Source organism: Sinocyclocheilus anshuiensis, unplaced genomic scaffold (assembly GCF_001515605.1).
Source record: "Sinocyclocheilus anshuiensis isolate Anshui unplaced genomic scaffold, SAMN03320099.WGS_v1.1 scaffold2630, whole genome shotgun sequence".
NCBI lineage: Eukaryota > Metazoa > Chordata > Actinopteri > Cypriniformes > Cyprinidae > Sinocyclocheilus > Sinocyclocheilus anshuiensis.
In genome coordinates, this window is record NW_015537938.1 from 653,913 (window position 1) to 678,517 (window position 24,605).

Genomic DNA, 24,605 nt, shown 5'->3' on the forward strand with positions numbered 1-24,605 from the left:
AGATAGATAGATAGATAGATAGATAGATAGATAGTATTTTATAAATTAAGTGCTGATGAAAAGTTGATGATATGTAATTTAAGAGATGCACATTAACATAGTTTCATGATTAAGACTAATGGCCTGTTGGAAAATTTGTATTAACAAGTTGGATGAGAGGGATTTTCTTTGAGCCTAAAGTTTTGGGGTGTGTTAGTGAGAAGACAATGGATGAAGTGTTTGTATTGATGGTAAATTAGTTGAAATGTATAATATTATTATTATTATTATTTTATTATTTCAAATAAAACTAGCTAAGTTGCATGGACAAAATATGATAGTATAAGTTACCTTATACATCGAGATCTGTCTTTCATCAAAGCTACTTTTATAAATTTTGCAGTTTTGGCATGACCTAAATGCTGCGCTGTACACTTAGCTAAAAATAAAATGCATTCCAAGTTGCTATTGGTTAATTTAGAATTGATGGATGAACTTGCACCTCGACTCGACATGTTTATTAAGTAACATGTCAATTGTGATAAGACCTTCCCGAGTTATGAACACCGCCATCTTTCTTGTTTACTTAAATCAGTTTAAGGAAGTCACAGCTATTGTGAGATTAGAAAAGGAGCTTGATTTTGGTTATTCGCTCATAGGGGCATTTCCTCTGAGGAGACAAGGGAGGTAGTGCCTCCTCAAAAAAAGTGGATGAGAAAATAATTCACTGTACAAAAATAAAACAATACAAATAATGTGAAATAGACATTAGAATAATTCAACAGTTTTTTTCTAAAGTGACCCTGAAAATCAGTAAGGAAAAGTCAAATGATAAAAGGCAGTGCCTCCTTTGTGCTGTGATTGGCCTCATTTTTGCGTGCCTTCCGCATCCGCAAAATAGCCTGAATTAAAATAAAATAGTGTTAACGGAAAGACTAATTAAAAAATAAGTAAACAATAAGCTGTTTACCCAGTTGTGGTGCATCAAAATTGAACCAGAAATGACTTGAAAGCACAACCTGTAAGGTGTTCATTGAGCAATTAATTAAAGGTACATCTTCATGTGTCTGCGACCATCATGACACCTGCAATGTTTACCGAACTTTGATGACTGATGATCCAAAAATAAGTTCAAATCTATCAAAAAAAAAAGAACAGCTGAACATTAGTTAACAAATAAAATATACATAAAATATGAAATGTGTTACTGATCTTATAGTTATTACTTTGGAATAAATGTAAAAATGCTTTAAAAGCACTTACTTGTTGATAAATATACTACATACATCATTTTGAATAACAGAACATTAATTACTTTGTTAATGGAAGTAATGTTTATTTATTAAACCTGAAAAATGTGTCAATATTATGTGTAACTGGAAGATGGATTTACATTATAAAAAACAGTGAGGACTTTGCCTCCTGATTTCAGAACAGCGTGTTTCTTACAGACATTCAATAAGCTCTTATATACTGTTGTATGAACAAGGCAATTTGAGAGTCACATCTGTTATCAATGTAAAACACTGACTGTATGAATGTAGCCAGTGACAAATACACACAGAGGCTTTGCGCACTTCATCTCTGTCTCCTTTCTCTCTGTATCTGCCAGCTTCCCTCTCCTACAGCCATGGGAGCAGCACTGCGAGGGATTTCCTGTTACCTACGAGAGGTACTCTACCCCAAACCCACCTGTTTTTATTCCGCCTCTCTCCCAGCAAAAAAGGCAATTAACAAAGCACTGACATTTCCGGATGCAAGTTAGCAATGACGTTTTAAATATTGCAAACTGATAATTGCCTGCTGATTAATGCTCTCTCACTCAAATGTTTTCACATTGGGATCTAACCTCATTTGCATTTCAATAAGAACATTGAGCACATTGTGATAAGTGGGACGGAAGAAATCGATTAGCATTTTCATTACCATCCAAAATTGTTCTCAACATGCTAGGCGCCCCACGATGAGAAATACCGGAAAATAAAAAGGACACAAGGAGGATTACGAGCGGAGGATGGGGTCGGCTAAGGAAAGGGCAGGCGTGTGGATGTACTATTTGTGCATTTCCGTGTTTAAAGCAAATCCCTGCTCTGTCTGACAACAAGAACGAATGTGGCATCCATAAATGATGGATAAGATTAGCTGAACGGCATTGTGGCCTCCAGAGAGATGAGATACAATTTGTTCTATTTAACTTGGTGTTGTACAGCACTTACGTTGCCAATGTTGACAAGTTCATGACAGAAGCTGCTGAACAGTGAGCCAGAGAGAGAGCGAATTCGGGGGGGGGCACATTATAGAGCTTATCATCATGGCTCATGAATATTAATTAGGTGACATAACAGTCCTGAAAAGCATATAAATGGACACTAGCCACATTAGGATTACCACTTACAGACTGTGATGGCGCGTTCATTCGTTTGATTATTGCTTCAAACACATATTTCGTATTCATCTCTCACTCTGTTTCTCATTTCTTTCATTAATAAACCGATAAATGGTAAATTCGAAAGGACAGAGGCGGCAGAACATTTTGCCACCCACCTGAAAGCAACAGAGATTTCTGGAGACCAGAATAATAACATTTTCAAAGGAAGTGGAGAGATTATGTGGGGAAAAAAGACAGGAGAAAGCCACAGACAGCATAGATGGGGAAGATGAAGAAAAAGGAGCGAGAGGTTACAGGGTTATGAATGGACAGAGGGTGCCGGATGAGTGACAGACAACACACTCACAGGTCTCTGGAGGAAGAGAACGAGAACTGACAGGGGAAAACTGCTGAACTGCTTAGAGGGATCACAGAGACAGTGATGGTTCAGGGGGTGGTTTGAAATGAAATTATGTTAAAGGGACAGTTCACCCAAAAATGACATCATTTTACAGCAAATAAAATCATATACGCACCATCGTGCCATTCCAAACCGGACTTTCTTTCTTCTGTAGGGAACAAAGGGGATGTAAGGCAAGGTTTTAATGCAGGTGAAATCACCTGAAACCATTCAATAACTTTGTTTAAGGAACAGACTGAAACCCATGTCATTATTCTTGAAAATCTTCTGCATAACAGGCCCTGCCTTGTGAAAAGTAGTACACTGTAGCATAGTTTTAAAAAGAGTACTTATTATGAAATTAATAAACCTAAAGTAACAATACTTGGGGGTGATCTAACAGTAATGTTTTCAGGCCACTTAAGTGCATGTTAATTGCAATTAAATGAAAATGCTATTAGATGAGCTTTAGAGTGCTTTTTTGACTGACTTAAGTAGGCCCTTAAGTATATTAATTTCATAATTACTTCTATTGTCTTTGAAATATAGTTAAACTGCACTGCCGAATGTACTGACAATGTATGGTATCTAAAATATACGTTAATGTAACTTCTATTGAAACTTGTGTGTCATGTATTTAAAAAATATTTGTAATTCCACATTTGTAATGATGAAGTTTCAATTTGGAACATTTTAAATACAGTATTTTTACTTCAAATGTAATATTCAATTAACACACAACAGTTAAAATTATAATCAAGTACTTTGCATTTGATTTAGTATGTTAGCATATCAAACTAAGTTCTTTAAATTATGACAAAAAGATTATTAAAACATTACATTTATTTAAAATGTACTTTAAAACTTGTAATTTGACTATTATTTTAAGACTAGTACACTACACTACTGAAGTACACTACAAGCACATTCAGTATAATATTATTGAAAAGAGAAGCTTGGACATTCTGCTAAATTGTTCCTCTTGTGTTCTAGAAAAAAGACATCACACAGGTTTGGAAATTCATGAAGAAAAATATAACAACAGTCGTTTCATTTATAGAAAACTATTCCTTTAAAAAAAGACGAGTTGAATACAACTAAGGGCCCTATTTTAACGATCTAAGGGCAAGGTCTAAAGCGCACGGCGCAGGTGCACTTTAGGGCGTGTCCAAATCCACTTTTGCTAGTTTAATGGTTGGCGTGCCTGGCATGGTCTAAACGGGTTGTCCCTATTCTCTTAATGAGTAATGGGCGTGTTTTGGGCATAACGTGCAATATACCAATCAGAGTCTCATCTCCCATTCCCTTTAAGAGCCAGTTGGCTCGCGCCATGGCGGATTTGTTTTTACAGGGCGGAATTTGCAAGCAAAGACAGAACGCGTCTCCAGAGAGGAAACGGATCTGCTCATGCGCGAGCAAATAGGTAGCCTAATTCTGATACGTGCAATGACTATCCATTATGACATCTAGGCATTTTTATATTTATGTAGCCTACAAAATAATCATCTTTTGTAATCATTGTAATCCTTTAATTTTTAATATTTGGCATGTTTGTGTGCTGCTGTGAGTCCCTGTGTGTGTAATAAGCAGAGTGTACGCGCGCTGTGGACCCACCTATACTAACGCGCTCTTTAAATAACAACAACAAAAAAGACCAGGTTTTACAGTAGTTGGTCAATGGCGCAGTCTATTTTAGTTGCCTCAAAATAGCAACGCGCCATCAATGTGCCTGAGCACACCTTGTTTTCAGACCAGCACGCACATGAGCGCACAAATGGGCGCAAATGCATTGCTATTTAAACAACGTGGCGCAGGACTTGAAAATGATAACTGCGTTGGGCTGAAACTAGCAAAAAAACAAAGAAAAATAAAAACTTCCGTCGCGCCTAGCGCCGCATTGCGCCGGGTGTATGAGCCCCAAGAGTTGGAAATGTAAACAGAAGTAACAAGGTGGAGGAACAATACGGAGAACATGCCCCAAAGGCAAAGGAAGGATCACAAAGTCACAGACGGAGTTTATGGCGCAACAGTCACTATGTTTATTTAAAGCTTTTGATTTGGTGTCATGACTGGCATACATACAGATTCTGGAGAAGGCTGGTGACTGGTGCCACGCCATCTGCCTGCTAATCACGCAAATCTGAATATGAAAGCTGTGCTAGCGCTGATATGTGTGTGCGTGTTCCCAGCCTCACTGCGCACCTGTTTACCTGCTGGATACACCTCCTCATTATCATTAGTGAGTCTGCATGATGGGGGTCATTAGTTTGAAACCTCATGGAGCACGGCAGCCAAAAGCAAGAGCAATTCAAGCTACAACATTTAAACCGTGCTAAATTAATTGATCCCATTCAGAAATGCCATTGGCATTTTAATTAGTCGCAGAAACTTGCGCTGTCAGTGGAAAGCCGCTGCTATGCCAACACCTGCTTCTTTGTGGCTAATTTGTTCCACAAAGATTTTCAAGCAAAAACCCCAAATGTTATTATATGTTTGAATTTTATTGGATTTATTGAGCTACAATAGATTTGATTATACTCAAGGGCGTAGAATTCAGTAGGGATTCTAGAGACATGTCCCTACTGATATCCAGTGACTACTGAATTGTCCCTAGCAATAATTTTCTTGTTCCACGTTTTATCATTACACAGACAGATATATAACACAGAACAATACAGTGAAGAGGACATTGCCTGCATTATTTTTTTCTTATTCCCACGTTTAACCCCACTGAATAAAGTGGATCCAGACCAAAACAAAAACATTACATAACCTCCCCCCATCCATAAACCCCTCAGGAGGATTGACAAGAAACTGTATTATCTATAATAATACTATATGAGATAAATGTAATAATTTATGAAAAGTATATAATAACGTATGTCTTCAAATGAGAGAAAGGGAAAGGAGAAAGGAAAAAAAAACAATTATACATACAGAAGTATACATGCATGCATACACACAGCCATGCTTGTACTGTACATAAATGTAAACATTCACACACTGAACAAACTCAATCAGAATCTAGTGAGGTCAAAGAAATTTAGAATGGGGTTCCAAATTTTCTAGAATTTAACAGTTGAGCCCTGAATAGTGTACTTCAGTTTTTCTAGAGAAATGAATGACATGAGATCTTTTAACCAAGAGGTAGTTGGGGGTGGAGTTGGACACTTTCAATGTAGCAAAATGCATCTTCTAGCAACCAGGGAGGCAAATGCAATAACATCTGCTTATTGTTTCGAAAGAGTAGAAGAAAACACAGACACAACAAAGATAACAACCATAGGACATGGAGGGAGAGAAATATGTAAAGCCCTTGAAAGAAAATCAAAAAAGGTAGCCCAGTATGAGGCCAATTTAGGGCAACTGAAAAATGTATGAACATGGTCAGCTGGAGAAAAGGAGCATCTGATAAGTCATCTGATTCTGGAAACAATTTATGAAGTCTAGCTTTGGTAAAGTGGGTTCGGTGCAAAACTTTTAACTAAATCAGACTTAAAGGTGCAGTAGGAGATCTTGGAAAATGCTAACTTTAGCCTGATAGCACTGAAAGCGAACGTCCCACCCTCCCTGCAATCGCCGTCCAAAGCCACTCCCCCTGAATGCATTTACGCTTACAGACCAGAATACCAAAAACAACATTACTACAATAGGCTACATCAGCGGTTCCCAATTCCAGCCCATGTTCCGAAGTGAAGTAAACTTCAACGGATTTCCCCCGCTCAGGGCAATGAACACTGTGTAGGGATCATATCGATCGGAACACAGTTCATGCACGTAGCTCGCTTCTAACGAGCTGGCGCGAGGACTGGATTAACCGCTGCGCTACATCATGTGTCATTCACCGGTAAGAAAACTTTAAAAGTACTACAATACCTGGAAGGAAGATCAGGTTGTTGATGTTTGTCTGCCATTCTCGCTCTGCCTGCACAGTGTGCGTGAATGCGCTGATGACGTATCCTGTCTGCGCGAACCGGGTACGCAGAGGTATGCTAATACATACGTTGACAGGCAGGTAGGAAAGGACTTTCAACCAGCATAACAAAAAATGTTTCTGAAGACAATCACCTATTGCACCTTTAAACGGGCACAAGCAGAAGTAACTCTAGCAAGAGCTTCAGACCAGAGCTCTTCAGAAAAGCTGAGCTCTAACTCTTTCTCCCATGTTGACTTCAAACATAAGAGAGATGAGGATTTAGATGAAAGCAACATGAGATAGATAGAAAATATAAGGTTACCATCTATAGGGGTTGACAGTAAACTCTCAAGCAGGGATTTTTCTGGCAATTGGGGGAAACTTGTCGTCATTAGTTACTCTTAACTTATTTGAATTGATTGACTGAAGTTAATATTAAAAACCTTAATGTCGCAACCTGAAAAACATATTTTTTAGTTATGAATGTATGTTTAGATATTCTATCATAAAGTGTATAAAGCTAAATTGTAATGTTGTAGCTTTACATAATCCAAACTGTAATTATGTAACATACTGGCATAAAAACTCTCCTTGTCAGTTATGAGTGTGTTTGCTACCATAAATAAACACGTTACATGACATGAAATTGTGGTCAGAAGTCAACTGTAAAAGCAAAAATGGGTGGGGGCTGCTTTTATGTCTCCAACAATGTCAAAATCAAACCTACGCCCTTAATTATACTAAAACATCTTTATCATGCCTAACATTTCATATTTATGCAAATAGTGGAAACGAAATCCATTCTTCTCCGCTGAAGTATGCATTTTTATCTTAACATCGCATATTTATGTGCCTTCCTGCAAACGTACAAATACATGAGTGGGAAACCGCAATAATTGCAGCGGACCGTAAGTGGCGGTTCTTAGTGTAGTTGACCTCATGTGGCAGGGAATTATATGTGCGGCTATTTTGTCTGTCTCCTGAGCATTAGACAGCTGGGCTGCTCTCCTAGCTGTTTGCATTATGAGTTGTCTGGTTATAACGCAGGGGTCGCCCTTCTGTCTGCCCACTATCTGTGTGTGTCTCCTCACTGTTAAATTAATGAAGGTCTGGCAATGCAACTTTCACTCACTCCAGCTCTGTCTCGCTCACACACACACACACACACACACACACACACTATCTGTATCTGTCCCCACACAATTACATTAATGAAACATCACACTTGCCAGCAAACAGGTTTGGCTTGGCATGCTTCTCACTAATGGGCAAACTCACCCGCAACCCCGGCACAAACACACATACACACGCACACACAAACAATGTGGTAGACGGGGCTGTAAGAAGAATTTCAAAGTGCAAGGTAAAGAACTAGAAATAACAAGGCTCTTTTTAGAAAAACAAACGGAGAGAGACACTGTGATGATTATCCTATTGATACTGTCCTTTTGCTAGTTGCTGAGGGTGCGGCTGGGAGAGAGACAGAGAGAGAGAGAGACGACTTAAAACAAAGGAAGGCAGGAAGAGAGTATGAAAGAGAGATACACGGCTTACTGCTCTCTTTGTGAATTTTCATATGCAAAGATATTACACTTTCCTCATAAATGCATGAGAAATCATTTCCAATGTTGTCACTGAAAATGTTGAATGTGATATCCCATTAGATTAAATATATATTCCTATATGCGGTACTTTTTGAGCTCTGTAACTTTAATAAAAATGTACTGTATATGCCTATATTTAAAGAAGTATCGCTGTGAAAGGGTCTAATAGAAAACTCACTTAACGTATAATTACACATGGTTTACTTGCACAACAGCAAGTATGGACAGGATGGACATGTAGATATAAATAAGAGGTTAGTTCTTATTAGAGAGGGATTGAGAGTAACTATTTTGATGATATCATGCCGGTTATGACATTTTAACAGACTATATGGAATGTTTTCGGATGAGACAAACTAACTGTTTCCCCAAAAATTAAATCATTGGTAGTATTTACTTAAGTTTGTGCTGTCGTTTTCCCAAAAAAATGATGTCACATTCAGGATATGGCATTTATAAGGAATAAGAGATAAGACTAACAGAAAAGTAAGTTAAATTGAGGATACAAGAAAATCCAGCATGTTTCTTAAAATGATTTTAATTAGAGAGAGAAAAATGAAGAAACACTTTTAAAAAATCGTAATAAACTGCCAGTTTTTCTTTCATTAGTGCAGACCCCACAGGGACCTGGCAAAAATAGCAGCATCTGTTCAAATCAAAGTGAATTCATTTAAAATTTAACTGTGTGTTCACTTAATTGTGATATTATGTGAAGATAAAAAGGTACTAAAATGATTTGCATCTTTAAAAATTGTGAGTTTCATATTTTATCTAATATATTTGGACTTGCAGACATGAAACTGTACTTTATAACAGAAATGACACGCGTGGCAATGCTCTTTATTGTGCTTCCTCTCAGCCTCTGCATGTCTAAGCTTTGATCTTCCCCATTACACTCTTTTATATCTCCTGACCGAGACAACTAATAAAAATTAACGTTTGTATCCATCCGTACAGATGGATTATCGAATATTTCATGTAAATATTGTTGCTCTCGCGGTGTAAGCACTGAATATTCAAAGTCACACTTGAGCATTCTCTGCATGCATTATTAATGTGCATTCAAATAAGTGTCTCTCAAGCCTTACTAATGTGTGCTGTGTGTAAGCGTTGCACCAAATCAGACAATTATGTCTCATTAAGTCTCCATATCTCACAAAATCCTGAAGAGGCTGTGCTTAGATCTTCCCGCTTTCCCCTTTGAAAGCCACTGAAGCTGAGCTAAGCCTAAACAGACCAGGAAGAGAGAATGATAAATTATTGTGTGTGGTAGAAGATGAGTCTGAATCATAGAGCATTTGCAGAAGACTACAAGAGTTTAAATAGGGATTTTCCATTTTAAGATTAGATCAAACCTTCTCTTGTATTAGAATCAATATTAGTTTTTTATTTATGGAAATTTTGCACAGGGTGTGAATGAAAAAACAACAGATTGCCATAATTGAAAAATAAGCCTACTGCATAGATGTCACATTACACTAACATCATTACATGCATAACCAACTGTTTATAATTATTCTACATGTGAACATGATCAGATTTTACCCAGAGGGAGTCCTTGTCATTGGTTCAGTTGTATTCCATGTATGGGGATGATTTATTACAATGCTTGCTAGACTGCACTGTAGTGATATTCCTGGTTGGGTTTGTTCTAAACCTCTGACCTTAAGTAGCCAATTAAACTTAATTTAGCATGAACCAATCTTAGGTGAGCTATTATTTTAGTTTTGTTTTTATTATTGTTTTCACTTTAAACTATAAAAAAATTAAGGCTCCCTAGTCCAGTAGGAAGTGCACTATACCCCAGGCAGTCGTCCCATATGGCAGTCAAAATTGTTCCAAAGTACCAAAATTCACAAAATTCCTACAAAATGAATTATTCATAAAACAAATCATACCAAAAGCATATCAGTCCTGTCTTAATGTACACAGTTGTTGTTCATAAATATCTTTAACATTTGAAACATGTAAGCATGCCCCAATGTTTAGTAGATCAAGGCCCTTTCTGTTGTCCAAATTTGTTTATGATATTCTGATTCTAAAGTCACAATTTTGCTAGTGAGTATAGTGAGACGCAACTCAAGATTAAAGTTTGAAAATCTTACATTGATACAATGTTAAAATGTAACCAAGTGTTTTTATTTCCATAACAGAATTTACAGAGTCTACTTTCTTACAACTATTTGCATACAAAATTCTGATTCCATGCCTTTCCAGGTTTCCAGGTGTTGGTTCTTGTATAACTGATTGTAAACAAGGAGTGATTGAGCATTTCATATGCACATCATTTAAGGCTTAAACCTCAGCCTACCTACAACCTCAACATTATTTCTCTTTTGCTGCCTTACAATAACTGGTATTTCCTTCTATAAAACTCTTTATATTTTAGGAGATTTAAGGGTGTGTCTCAGTCTGCTCTCTAGTCCAGTAGTAAGTGCACTACCCCAGGGAGTCGGTCATTTTTATGGATATCCCACTGTTAAAATCGCTCCAAGGCACCAAAATGCGCAAAAATTCATAGAAAATGGATTTGTCACAAAACAAATCATACCAGAAGGATACTGGTCCTGTTCTAATGAACAGAGTTATTCTGTCCTTAAATATCTTTTACATTTGAAACCCTGTAAACATGTCGCAGGAAATTGAATCATCAGTTCCCTTAATGTTTAATAGATCAAAGCCAGTGGCCAAAATGTGTTCTTGATATTCTGATTCATAATGAGCATAATGAGACGGCTCAAGAGTAAAATCTTCCAATGACTTAAATTGATAGAATGTTCAAATGTAACCAACAGCGATGGTGTCATCAAAATATTTGCATACTGAGATGTGATTAGTCTTCTTTCTTACAACTATTTGCATACGAAATTCTGATTGGGCTCGTCTTCCATCTATGTGTGTATCCATATATAGCTTCCTTTCCACCACAGTGACTGTGTTGATTCTTGTGTAACCGAGTGTAAACAAGACATGATTCGGCATTTCATCTGCGCATCATTTAAGCCTACCTAAAACCTCAACATTATTCCATGCAACCCCTGGAATTTCCTTCAGGAAGTGCTTAATCTAGTTACATTTTTGGACCTAACGTTCATTTGCTCTCTTGCAGTGGGAGAACGAACAGTTGACCAGTTTGGAAGAGAGGGGCCGCCTGTTGCTATCACTGCAGTTCCTTATCCCACCTGCAGAGGGCGAAGAAGGCCGGCGAGGGGGCCTGTATGTCGGAGTGCTACGCTGTGCCCATCTGGCAGCCATGGATGTCAACGGCTTCTCAGATCCCTATGTGAAAATGTGAGATTTCTGCACCAACACTGAGAAAGCACAGACATGCAGCAAAAAGACACTTGTTAGGGATCCAGGAAAAAAACAACAAAATAAAAAGGGCAAAGGAAAAAGAACTCCGGTTTGGAAGGGAGGTGCCATAAACAGTTCTCAGAGGTGGAGAGCGAGTAGGAGAAACTGTAAAACAAGAGAGAGAAAAATAAACGGATAGTAGCCAATAATAAGGCTAACAAAAATCTCTGTATGTCCTACGTCTTTCCTCTGATGTGTCTCTGCTTCTCACTCTCTCATTTGTGCCCCCTCTAATCTCTCATTATTTTTCTCACATCATGTATTAAAATAAACGCTCCCAAACAGTTCTTCCTCCCCAGGCAAAATGGCATAAGAACAGACAGGACCCCCACCCACGCTCACGTCCCTTCCAGTCACTCTCTCTCTCGCTCTTCCGTTCCTTTCACAAACACACACACATACACATTCTCTCTTTTCCTCAGGATCAAAGCCATATTCTAACTGTGTGTCTTGGGGGAGGGTGGCTGAGAGTTAACAGCAGTACATAAAGCAAATCAAATTTTTATGGAAGCCGGTGGGACGTCACCACAAAAGCCGAAGAGCAAACAGCTTGGTACGAATGTGTCCGGAGTCCGTTTCGTATGCTTGCGACGGCGCTGCCGCTTGTTTTAATCTCCTGCTCTCCCACTGTCCTGCTCTACCTACGGCCCTCACTTTGTTCTTCCATCTGCCTTTCTCTTTCCAGATACCTGAAGCCAGATGTGAAGAAGAAATCCAAACACAAAACGGCAGTGATTAAAAAGACCCTTAACCCAGAATTCAATGAGGTATGGATGTATTTGACGAACTGGCGTGTGTGCGCCTCACGAGCGCTTTGAGTGTTAATGAGATGTCTCGTCCAATATCTCTTTGCGCTGCATCCTTGCTCACTTCACATTCCCAGAAGACCTCCACCTAAACGCACGTTTGTCTTTCATCACCATGTTGCACATTTCTCATTTCAGTCATGTCCTCCGTTTCTCTTTTTCTCCCTCTTCTCCTTCCCGTCTGTCTCACGCTCTCTCTGTCATGTGGGCGGCATGCGATCACCAGTAAGGCTAAGTGTTTTGTTTCCATTCACTCAGAAGTAATATACACCCAGATTGGCCATATAATTACTCCTTGGCTCAGACTGAAGGCTGCTCACTCCAATCTCACACGCCACTATCTGCTTAAAAGCAGGTCTGCCCCCTGCTCCACAGGAGCCCCGCTCAGCAAAACCATGATATCATATCATATCAAAACTGTTCATGAGGGTGCTGAAAATTCCTGGGAGGAATAAGAGGCAGGAGCAACAGCACTCCTCAACGTATTATATTTAGAAAATGCTCCAATTTCTTTTTATGAACTGTGTGAACATTTGTGGGATGGGTAGAGGTCAGAAGAGGAAGGTCCAGTGGTTTGATCCCTGTGATCCCAGCATGATTTAACTCGAATACCCCAGAAAGCAGCCTCCATTTAAAATGTATTGCTTTCTATTGTTTTTTCCCTTTATTCAAGCACATTCCAGGCTTCAGTCAGTGGGTATGAAAGCCACAGATGAGAACATCTGTTTGACTAAACTACCAAATGGCAATTGTTTCTGGAAATTTGTTTCTGAAGCAACTTTTCATGGGTTTAATATTTTGATCATTCTCCAGGTGGCTTCGGAGCTGTCAGGATGATGCATATGAGACCTTTCTGTGTTTAAAAATGTCTTTTGAAATGAATGAGGGGAAATCAAAAGTGACCATGAATAAATAACATTTTGGGCTTTGGCCAAGGGGTTGATCAAATGAGAACCGGAGGCATCGACCTTCAAATGATTCTTCTGAAAATTAATGCAACTGTGGAAGTGCTGCGATAATCCATGTCATATTTTACCACCCACAGGAGTTCTTCTATGAGATCTCTCTATCTGAACTGGTCCATAAGACACTGGAGGTCACAGTATGGGACTATGATCTGGGAAGATCTAATGATTTCATAGGTGAGAGCATGCAGTTATTATCTGTTATAATAATATCTTTATTATATGTGCTTTTGAAGAATAAAATATGGGCTGTGTTCGTGATAGCATCATACAGAAGTGGACAAAGTAATATACAAATAAAGTACTTAAAGTAAAAAAGTAAAAGTACAGATACCCTAAAATATTACTCCACTAAAAGTATTAAGTACTTCTTATCAATTTTACTTGGGCAAAAGTACAAAAGTACTTGATTTCTTTTTATGTAAATGAGTATTAAAAGTAAAAAAAAAAATAAAATACTGATTGATGAATGTTTTTATTTATTTTACAATTTTATATACTCTATCCTGCTAAAAATACGTCTCTAATAACTACTATTAAAAATGACTGATGATTCAAGTGTGTAAATAAGTGAAAATAACCAAATATACTATATAGTGTATAGACATAAGGAAAAACAAAATGTGTGTTAGCAAATATTAACAGACTACAATCTAAAAACAGACGTCACGTTGGGGAAAATGTGTCAATTAAGGGGAAAATAATCAATTACTTAAATTGCACATTATAATCTACAGTATGAAATTTAATGGTCACTGAGATTTTGATATTAAATTATTTTTTGATTTTGAAAGATTAAACATGACAGCACAGGTAATCTAAATGTAAATATAGGGAGAATGAGCATGTAACATTAAATATCCAAAAATAAGATGACTTATATCAAGTTATTTTAAAATATCTATTTAACATCAATATTATATATTTTTTTTAATCTCTTATCAGCTGATATATTACTGATAAAACATGCATCCCATATGATATGCAATATTTTCAAGATGATTACTGCATTTGCTGATTTAAACATGCACAACTGTTTGATATGTTAATGACTGCATAATGTTCTGTTTCACACAGGAGGCAGTATTCAGTATATACTAGCAGTTGGCAGTAAACAGTACTTTTTCATTCTGAACAGTCAGTCATCCATCCTTGATATTAAGACTTATGTATTTACACAAATCCTATACTCTTGAATGGCAGGTGGCGTGTGCCTGAGCTGTCACGTCCAAGGAGATGCTCTTCGCCACTGGATGGACTGCTTGAGGAACAAGGGTCAAAGGGTGGAGCGCTGGCACATTCTGGTCAATGAGCTGCCTCAGACCACCTGCCATGATTGAGGAAAAATCCTGCCAGGAACGAGGAAATCAGTCATGATAGGTTAATGGATTTGATTGATATGAGGTGGACATGGAGATAATTATATGAGCTAAGTAGGGGCCAAGATGTTGGAAGTAAATTACACACTTTGTGCTGTTTAAGAGAGTGGAGGATGGGCCACCAGTCGTCTTCTGACTTGGTGTCACTCAAAGCGAGTCCCCACCCCTTTCACCCAATTCTCTCTCGCACGCTCATTGCTGCATGTTTTCTACACATTTTGTAACGTTGAAGTGTATTTTACTCTAATGAAATCTTGTGTAGCACAATTCTCTTTTTTGATTAACCGATTACAATGTATTTCAATGTTCAGTGCTTTCGTAATGCTTGCAGACAGCGCATCTTTAATAATATACGGGGGTGCATGTAAACTGCCTGCTATTAATGCATCAGAGTGATAAACACATGGTACCGCCATGACAACATGGGAAGGTCCTTAAGGGCTTGTCCTCTCAATGTTGTCAATCATATTTGAAACAAATACAATTTCATCAGGAGCAGGTTTCTGTGTTCTGCTAACAAATAGACTATCCATTTTGTAGCATGATGCAATGTTTACATTTTTTACTTTGCACCAACTCTGTTTTCCAAGGTCTCAAATTTGGCAGTTTTCAATTTCCAGTTACTTTTCTTTAAAAAGGGGTTTTATGGACATGCTACAATTTGATATCACGTACGTTAATTACTTGATATATTTTTGGAATCAAATGTTTATATGTGCCGTATACTAGGACTATCTGGAGTGCGTCTGCATGCGTACGCGTGTGTGTCGTCTGGTTGTTTTGTACCAAAAAAAGTGCTGTATTCTTGAGGGTTTGTGGTTTACATTTCTATAAGTGCTTATGTACAAATTGGAAATACATTTGAAATGCATTGCTCTTTAAGATGTGCGTCATTTCCCTGCATCCTCTTGAAGCGAGCTTAGAAACCTCTTAAGAATTACAATTCGCAATCGCTCCAGCAAGCAGAACATCTATCATCATGGCACACCACCAACATATAAGCACACTTCATCTGAATGATCTCATTCGCAAAGACTTCATTCTGGGAGTGACTGTGGTGTTGTTCATGCAGTTGTGGATTTGGGTATCTTTACACCAATAAGCAATAAGATACTCTCTAAATGGGATTCCAAACCAAGATAATATCAGCCTTTCCTACGGCGAAAAACCACTGCACTGATTCTGTGGTTCTTCGAGTTGCATCTGGTTGATTATGTGTTCAATGAGTAAATGGTAATTAGACGGCAACTTAACAGCAGACCACAGTGAGGTAAAAGTGTCAGTGTCACTGTATCTGGCCCGGGACATTGCCGCTATCATCATGCAGCCTGGCCCTGGTCTGGGTGAATCCCCAGCAGTAAACATTTTGGATGGCTCCCTTATCTGACACAACCATTTCAAGTCTTGGAGATGAGTTTGATTAGGTGTGTTTGATTATATCATTTACTCGCACAACTGATAAAGTATTTTACATCTTGGCAAAACTAAAAATGTCATTATATAAAAGTCTTTATTTATTATAAAAATCCCCATTGAGTTATAAGGTTGGGGGGTGTTGAGGGGGTGAACGAAATTAAGAAATATCTTGATTTGTAGTTGTTTGTCTTATTTTGATGCTTGATTTGGCTCGTTTGACATAATTTTAAGTCATTTGAGGCCCCCTAGTAGGCCCTGTCCTCCTTGTTAAAAAACACTGAGCCTTAAAAACTACTTTATCTAATAAATTAAGATTATCCCTCAAGTCATACTGATTGTAACTTTTTTTTTATTCACATAAAAGCATTCCTTAATCATTTACCCACACACATGTCATTCTAAGCCTGTATGATGTTCTTTTTTATGTCGAGATATTTAGCAGAATGTCTAAGCTGCTCTCATCCATACAGTGAGAGTGGATGGGGATCAGGGGGATGTCAGGCTCCAAAAAACACAAATACAATAAAAGCATCCTACCTATACATCTCATTTGCTATATTGCGAGCCTTTTAGTGCCATATGATTGCTTTGAGTAAAGAACAGTCCATAATTTAAAGCATTCACTGAAAATTTTACCTTATCTGACCACAGAAGAAAGTCTGTCATACAGGTTCGGAACAACATAAGGGTAGGTGAATGATAAGAGAAATTCTATTTAAATTCTTAATGAGTGAAACAAGCCCTTAAAGCAGTGGTACTCAACCAGTGTTTTCCATAAACTATTTAGACATTGTTGTAGACAGTGGGGGGGGGGGCCTTGGAGTAAAAAAGGTTGCGTAAAAAAAAAAACACTGCCTTAAAACTTTTGTAATAGAAAACTTTATAAAGTCTGAAAACTCTGCAAAACTCTATCCATTTATCATCTCCTACATGAAAAGTTTAAGCACAAAAAAAAAAAAAAAGCCTCCAAGGGTGAACATATGTTGCCAGCTTGGTTCAATGAATGAGATGGCACGTAACTACACTAAATTTGAAATGGTTTGTCTCATTCTAAAAATGCTAAACATCGCCATCTAGTGGGATTTAGTGGAAACATTGTTTTTTTTTCTCCAAACAACTTTGGACTTAAAATTCAATACATTACATAAGCCATAAGCATACATACTGTCCACCTTCATATAAGGTTTGGTTAAACCATTGCCTGAAATGTTCAGGTGAACCTAAACATCTTGATCCACTTGTTCAGATGTTTAAAATGACAGCCAACCAAAATAATGAAAATTTCATTTCAAACTTATAACTTACTTTCTTCTGTGGAATGTAAAGGATGGTACTCTGAAGAATGTTGGTAAACAAACAGCTTCGATTCCCATTGACTTCCATTGTATGGGCAAAAAAATTGAAGTCAATGGGAACAGAAACTGCTTGATAACCAAAATACTTCAAAATAGACAATTCACAGAACAATGAGCATCATTCAGCTTTGGAGCAAATGATGACAAAATCTTTCATTCTCGGGTGGACTAGAGTTAACGTTTTTAGAAGGTTGGACTTTCATTCAAATATGATGCTTTTGCACAATGTTTCAGACCTTCATCTGCTGATAATAGAGAAACCCAAAAGAGTAAACTCTATCGAATCTCTAATCAAACTATTTAATTTAGCATATTAAAAGCAGCAGAAAACTACTGGCACTTGTTTGTTGCATCCTACTGGAGTGATGGCAGGGCACACGACAGCAACATTAAATGAATTTCAACAACACCATCAAACACTATACTCGAAAGGTTTTCTGTGGACGTGAAGATCATCATGTGACTTGTTATATTGTTCAACGTCTCTCATTCCTGCTCACGGGGGTCTCCCAGCATGGCACATTTTAGATGTCTCTTATTATCCAGCAAAGCACATGTCACGATCACCAGGGAAACCCTCCCATGAGTCTTTCCTGTAGCTTAAGATCTGTTTAATTTGGCTGCTGAGGCAGAAACACCATTGCCTCACCTATTATGAACACGCATGTGATTTCGACAGGTGTAGGCATCCTTAAAGCTACGTGCACACACAGGACAGTCAAACAGGCGCAACCGCAGATGCACGCGGCTGTGGTTCCTCAAAGTCCCATCATTGTTGAAGCGTTTCCCGCACTGCGCGCAAGCGTATGGCTTCTCCCCTGTGTGAATGAGCATGTGCACTTTTAGCCGTGAATGATGGCGGAATAGTTTTCCACACTGTGGGCATGTGTGTGTCCCAGGAACTTTGACTCTTCCTCGTCCCCGTCCTCTTCCCATACCCTGCCTGACCTCACTGCTGAACACCGCGTGACGTAGGGGGTTGACTGCAACGTTAGCTATACCAAGATGAGAGTTGCCGCTAATAGTGTCATTCCTGACCGATCTTGAGTCTGTGTTTTGATGAGCGGTGTTGTAGTTGACATGGGCTACGCCTGATTCAGGACAAGAGGTCTTTAACACATTTTGGCTTATTTTACTGAGGGATACTTGCACGGTTTTAGCCTTTAGCTTCATACGTTTAGCTGATTGTAGATCAGTGGAATTCGATATACTGAACACTTTAGGATCAGACTTGTGGTTAATATCGGTAGTAGCTGGTAACTGAGCAGTGCAATGAGGTAATGGACTGTAGACAGATGTGTTAGCATCGGTGGACTGTGAATCGAGACTTTCAAAAGGCTCTGTTTTTACACCACAAGGAAATTCGTTTAAAGGTGATGTTTCAAAGTCCTTATCTGTGTGAGCCAGTGTGTTTGGTGACTGGAGACGAGGTATATCGATGTCTGATTCGGTCACCAGAAGAGCATGGTTGGAGAACTCTTCTACTTTTGTGCTGGAGAGCTGTTCGGTTTGTACCTGGTTCTGATTCTGATAGATCTCTGTAGGCATGGTTTCAGTTTCAATGCTAGAAGTCCACTTTAGATGCGGTGGTGGAGATGATGGGGCAGGGTTTGAAATAGCTGGACCTGTAAAAGAGGAAAGGTGTGACGTGATCAGGTGGAAAAATAGTATCCAAACACTAAACTAACTCATACTTAAGACTGGTATATAAACATGTTTTGCCAAGATTTTTATTGCTGTAAGTCAGATTTTACAGAAAATTGTGTAGTGCATGATGTTCAGAGACCTAAAGTCTGATCTTCAGTCATTTAGTGTATGATGCCTAGTAGTTTAAAATCTGTGAACTTATTAAAAAGTCATGTAGTTTATTCCTGCTTTAACTTAACTAATACAGTTCCAGATTCAAACATTTCCAGTCAGAAATTTGAATGTATGTTTTTATAAAGATCTTTGACTTAAAAGCTTTAATATGAATTACAGATTTTAACATTTTCACATTCAAAAATTGTTTTAGATACATAGACAAAGTTGTGTTAGATACATAGACAAAGTTGTTTTCTTCAAGTGCCAGTGGTTTAGCATTCAAATAGTTTCATAATTTAAGTGAAACGTTTCTAGTCAAGCATGGTTTACCTAAAAAAATAAGGATTCTAATTTATTATAAGCATTAACAGTCCAATTTTATAGTACATTCCTATAAAATTAATATATTCCTGTAGCTTAAACAGTAGAGCATTACGTAAAATCGACATTTTATTTGGCTGTAGTACACTATTTTTGTCTAGTTTTAGGGCAATACTTCGGTAGTTATTCAATATTTACCCCTCCTTTGACGGGATACTGGCTAAGTTACCTAGAATAATCCTGAAACGTACTATGGACATATGTCTATATGTAATTTTTCCTGTTCCATACATGAAATAGACTATTTTAAATATTAAACATTTACATTTACAAACATAACAGTAACTAGATATTATTAACTTCCCAAACTTACCATTACATGTGGTGTTTATTTCTTTCTTTATTTCAATTTTTATTTTATTTTATTCTGTTTATTCTATTTTATTATTATTGTACTGTTGTAACTATGGTATTTTGACGGAAACCATGGTTTCCATGGTCATTTGCCTAAAGAAAGTAAATAACGGCTGACCTCGGCAGAACGCGCTATTTTCTATGAAGGGTCAGTGTAACTTACCGTTTGACTCGACGAGTTTCTCAATCTCCTTCAGTCTCCGTCTCAGATACTCGTTGTCCTTCTGCACGCTGTCCAGCTCTTTTTCATACTGCAGGACAGTCCCGCCGATCATGTCCATGATTTCATTCAGCGTCGCCATTAAGCGCTCCGTCAGAAACGTGTTGATGACCTGCAGCTTCGTCATTTTGCTGTTAGCTCGCAGTTATTTTATTTCGGCGTACAGTAAGGCAGAATGTAAACAAAAGTCCCTGTGGTCATATGACCATGTATATGTTCCTCTTTAACCACAGAAATAAACCGATTTAGCAGTGATTCAGCGCCAACCAAAGGAGAGGAGTCGAAGGTACAGAAAGAACTGTTCACACTTCTTCTTCTTCTGCTCCTCCTCCTTCTCTTCCTCCTCCTTCTTCTCTGGATTTACTGGTGGGTTGCAAACCAACTAGACAGAATGCAAACACCACCTAGAGTCATTTTTTCGTTATTATTGCTCTACCAGTTTTTGGTCAGATATTTAAAATACAGCACTAAGTGAATTCTGTAATTCCAGAAGCTTGTAATCCTGTTCATATTCGGCACATCTAATTAATGTTCTACTGTTTCTTTGTCTAACAAATATTACATATTAAAGGGGTCATATGATGCAATTTCAATTTTTCCTTTCTCTTTGGAGTGTTACAAGCTGTTCGTGCATAGATAAGATCCCTAAAGTTGCAAAGACTAAATATATTTTAGAGATATTCTTTATAAAAGTTAAGACTTGTCCACGCCCTCCTAAAACGCCTCGTTTAAACACGCCCCCACATGTCTACGTCACTGTGTGGGAAGATTTGCATAACGCCACCCAAATGTTCACGCAAAGAAAGAAGGCGTAACTTTTATTCTCACTGTAGTATTGTTGTTGCTGCCGCCATGTCGTGGAGACGCTGTGTGTTTCGTTGTGAAAGCGAAACTACTTTGTTTGCTCTTCCAAAAGAGGACGATATCTGCTTCGTCATGCCTAGAGCTGATCTGTGCTGGTCGTTGAGGAAATACATCAACTTTGCGCTGTGGATCGCCGGATCGGCTTTCACCGTGGACGAAGCGGAGTCTAGCCCGGGGTCGTCACATGTGGTTGCCGCAAGTCCGCCGCTGGCCGCTCCTTCGTCGAATCTGCCAGCCCGCCGTGTGTGACTGACGCTGTGTGTTTCGTTGTGAAAGCGAAACTAATTTGTTTGGCCTTCCAAAAGAGGACACAACTAGAAATCAGTGGTTAAGTTGTATTTACAACACTGTTCCAGAACAGTTCAACTAGGGCTGCACAATTAATCGAATTTCTAATCGCAATTACAATTATGGATGCCACAATTAGGCTATGTAATCGTTCACGCACTGGATAGCTGGCCAGTCAGAGCACACCTCGCTTTTCATAACAATGAGCTTTGTAAAACTCGATGCGTTTCAGAAAGGTGGGGCATAGAGGAGAAACAATAATGTACAGTATGTGAAAAATAATGTGTTTTTTGAACCTTAAACCACATAAACACATTTCATTATACCAAATACACAAAACAATGTTCTTTTTAGCAACATCATATGACCCCTTTAACATTCACCTCTAAAAGGAGATAATGAAAAAAATGATTTAACTTAAAATTCTTATTAGTAGACATCTAATAAATAGCCTCAAGCATTTTTTTTAATTTATACAAGATTTAAAACTCTACCGTATGGTTGAGCTGTCAGTCCATGATAAATCTCAATTTAAATTCAGAGAACTACAGTGCCTTGCGAAAGTATTCATACCCCTTCATTTTTTTTCACGTTTTGTTATGTTGCTGCCTTATGTTAAAATTGCTTTAAATTACTTTTTTTCCCACATCATTCTACACTCCATAGAAGTGTAATATAACTCCATACACTATAATGGCAAAGCAAAAAACAGGCTTTTAACATCTTTGCAAATTGATTAAAAATAAAAAACTCAAATGATTCCATTGCATAAGTATTCAAACCCTTATCTGGGACAGTTGAAATTTAGATCAGGAGCATTCAAATTGCTTGTAGATGTTACTACATTTCAAGTGAATTTAACCTGTGGCAATTTCAATTGAATGTGTATGATTTGGAAAGGCACACATGACTTAATAAAAGGTCTAACAGCTGAAAATGTATATCAGAGCAAAAACCAAGCCCTGAGGTCAAAATAACTGCCTGTAGAGCTCAGAAACAGGATTGCATCAAACCACACATCTGGGGAAGTGTTCAGAAAAAAAAATCTGCTGCATTGAAGGTTCACAGAATCACGTAACCTTCATTTAGACATTTGGAACAACCAGGACTCTTCCTAGAGCTGGCCTCCTGGCCAAACTGAGCAACTGATGGAGAAGGGCCTTGGTTAGAGTGGTGACCAAGAACCTGATGGTCACTCTAGTTGAGCTCCATGATCATATGTGGAGATAGGAGAAATCTACAGAAGGACAAACATCACTGCAACACTCCACCGATCTGGGCTTTATAGTGGTGTGGCCAACTCAATCCTCTCCTCAGTGAAGATGCATGAAAACACACTTGGAATTTGCAAAACAGCACCTAAAGGACCCTCAGACTGCGAGAAACAAAATGTTCTGGTCTGATGAACCTCAATTCCAAGCATCAAGTTTGAAGGAAACCAGGCACTGCTCATCACCTGCAGAGTACCATCCCAAAAGTAAAGTGTGCTGGTAGCAGCCTCATGCTGTGGGGCTGTTTTATAGCAGCAGGGACTGAAGGACTCATCAGAGTTGAAGAAAATCTCAATACACCAAAATATTGAGATAGCCTTAAAGAAAACCCAGTCCAGAGCATTCAGAACCTCAGACTGGACAGAAGGTTCACCTTCCAACCTGAAAATGTGTGTCTGCCCCCATCCAACCTGACAGAGCTTGAGAGCGGAAGAGACCAGGAGAAGAATGGCAGATAATTGCCAAATGCTGATGAGCAAATCTTGACACATCATACCCAAAAGGACTTGAGGCTGTAAAGGTGCTTCAGCTAAGTACTGAGTTATAGGAATACTTATGCAGTGTACTTATTTCATTTTTTTTATTTTTAATAAATTGACAAAGTCGTGACAGTTCTGTTTTTGCTTTGTCATTATGGTGTATGGAGTGTAGATTGATGTCGAAAAAAATTAATAACAAGCAGTTTAACATAAGGCTGCAACATAAAATGTGAAATAAATGAAGGGGTATGAATACTTTCACAAGGCACTGTATATATATATATATAAGCATATTATATAGTATTATAATAGCATTATATAGTGGTTCAACGCATTATATTGTGTTTATTTTTTTATAAGCAAGAAAAAAAATATTTAAAGCAGAGAATGACAATGCCGTGAAGGGTTTTTGACATAGGCTAATTTTATGTGTGTATGTAGGCCTGTATATACGCAACTCGTTATTTCCGCGCTGTCTGAAACACGTCTCTATGCTTGTGCGCGCTTTGATTGTGTGCGAGAACAGCACGTAAGTAACGAATTGAGCTATCTTTCGTTTCTTCTTCTTGTGGTTTAAAATTGCTTGTACGTGTAAATTGGCAAATTAATCTGCGAATCACGTGCGTGCCGAACGGTAGGGTCTCATCCGTACGTATTACGGATCAGCTGCGATCCGTTTAACTCGTAATATGTGATAGATCAGAGCAATCTTTCATCTACTTATTTAACATGAAATTGTCAAATTGACTACTCCATATCAATCGCATACAAAGAAAATACAGAATAATTAGAACAATTATTAACATAAATAAATAACAGAGTGTCATATATATATTCACATTTTTCCCAGAACGTTCTTGCGACCCGGTAGCAATTCTTCCACGGCCCAGTAGTGGGTCGCGACCCGGTGGTTGGGGACCTCTGAGTTAATGTCATCTTTTTGTTACTTTGAATACTATGCAAATGTCTGCCTTTCTCATATGTGTCCCAGTACTTCTGCCATCTATTACAACATGGTTGTTGAATTAAACACTTTCCTCCTTCCCTGCTTAAATTGACTGTTAAGTTATCATTATCCAAATTAGGTGCTCCCTTAGCCATTTTGTCTGCTTTTTCATTTCCTTGTACCCCAACATACTGGTACCCACAGAAAGTGTACTAAAAGTGTACTCCCACCTTGTATAAAATAACCAATATTTCTGTGAATATATATCTTTGACATGATTGAAAAGTCTGAAAGCTTGAAAGTGATGCCACTGAATCCACTATGGTTGCCATGGCAATTTTTAAAATAAGTTTGGTTTGACTGCCTGAAGGTAGAATCCTTGACAATGATGTATGGAGAACCATATTCACCTCAGTTGATCCTCTGATTCTGTAAGTCATAATAATGAGAAACATGA

At 38.1% G+C, this 24,605-nt stretch overlaps 2 protein-coding genes across 4 annotated transcripts in view; one reads left to right on the plus strand and one right to left on the minus strand.

Annotated features, from left to right (window-relative positions):
* Positions 1–16,215, plus strand: part of LOC107660899 (double C2-like domain-containing protein alpha) — a 37,958-nt gene extending 21,743 nt beyond the window's left edge. For all 3 annotated transcript variants that reach the window (XM_016450335.1, XM_016450351.1, XM_016450343.1), the window contains 5 exons: positions 1,592–1,651; positions 11,377–11,558; positions 12,307–12,388; positions 13,473–13,569; positions 14,596–16,215. In XM_016450335.1, the coding sequence (XP_016305821.1) occupies positions 1,592–1,651; positions 11,377–11,558; positions 12,307–12,388; positions 13,473–13,569; positions 14,596–14,732 (558 nt within the window). In that variant the 3' untranslated portion in view covers positions 14,733–16,215. The remainder of the gene's footprint in view (positions 1–1,591; positions 1,652–11,376; positions 11,559–12,306; positions 12,389–13,472; positions 13,570–14,595) is intronic.
* Positions 16,216–17,580: 1,365 nt separating this feature from the next.
* LOC107660919 (zinc finger and BTB domain-containing protein 17-like) lies at positions 17,581–20,648 on the minus strand. The gene is made up of 2 exons (XM_016450363.1): positions 20,244–20,648; positions 17,581–19,167 (listed from the first exon to the last, which is right to left on the minus strand). Exons 1-2 carry the CDS (start codon positions 20,425–20,427, stop codon positions 18,188–18,190), a joined length of 1,164 nt encoding a protein of 387 aa, XP_016305849.1. The 5' UTR covers positions 20,428–20,648; the 3' UTR covers positions 17,581–18,187.
* Positions 20,649–24,605: the final 3,957 nt, after the last annotated feature.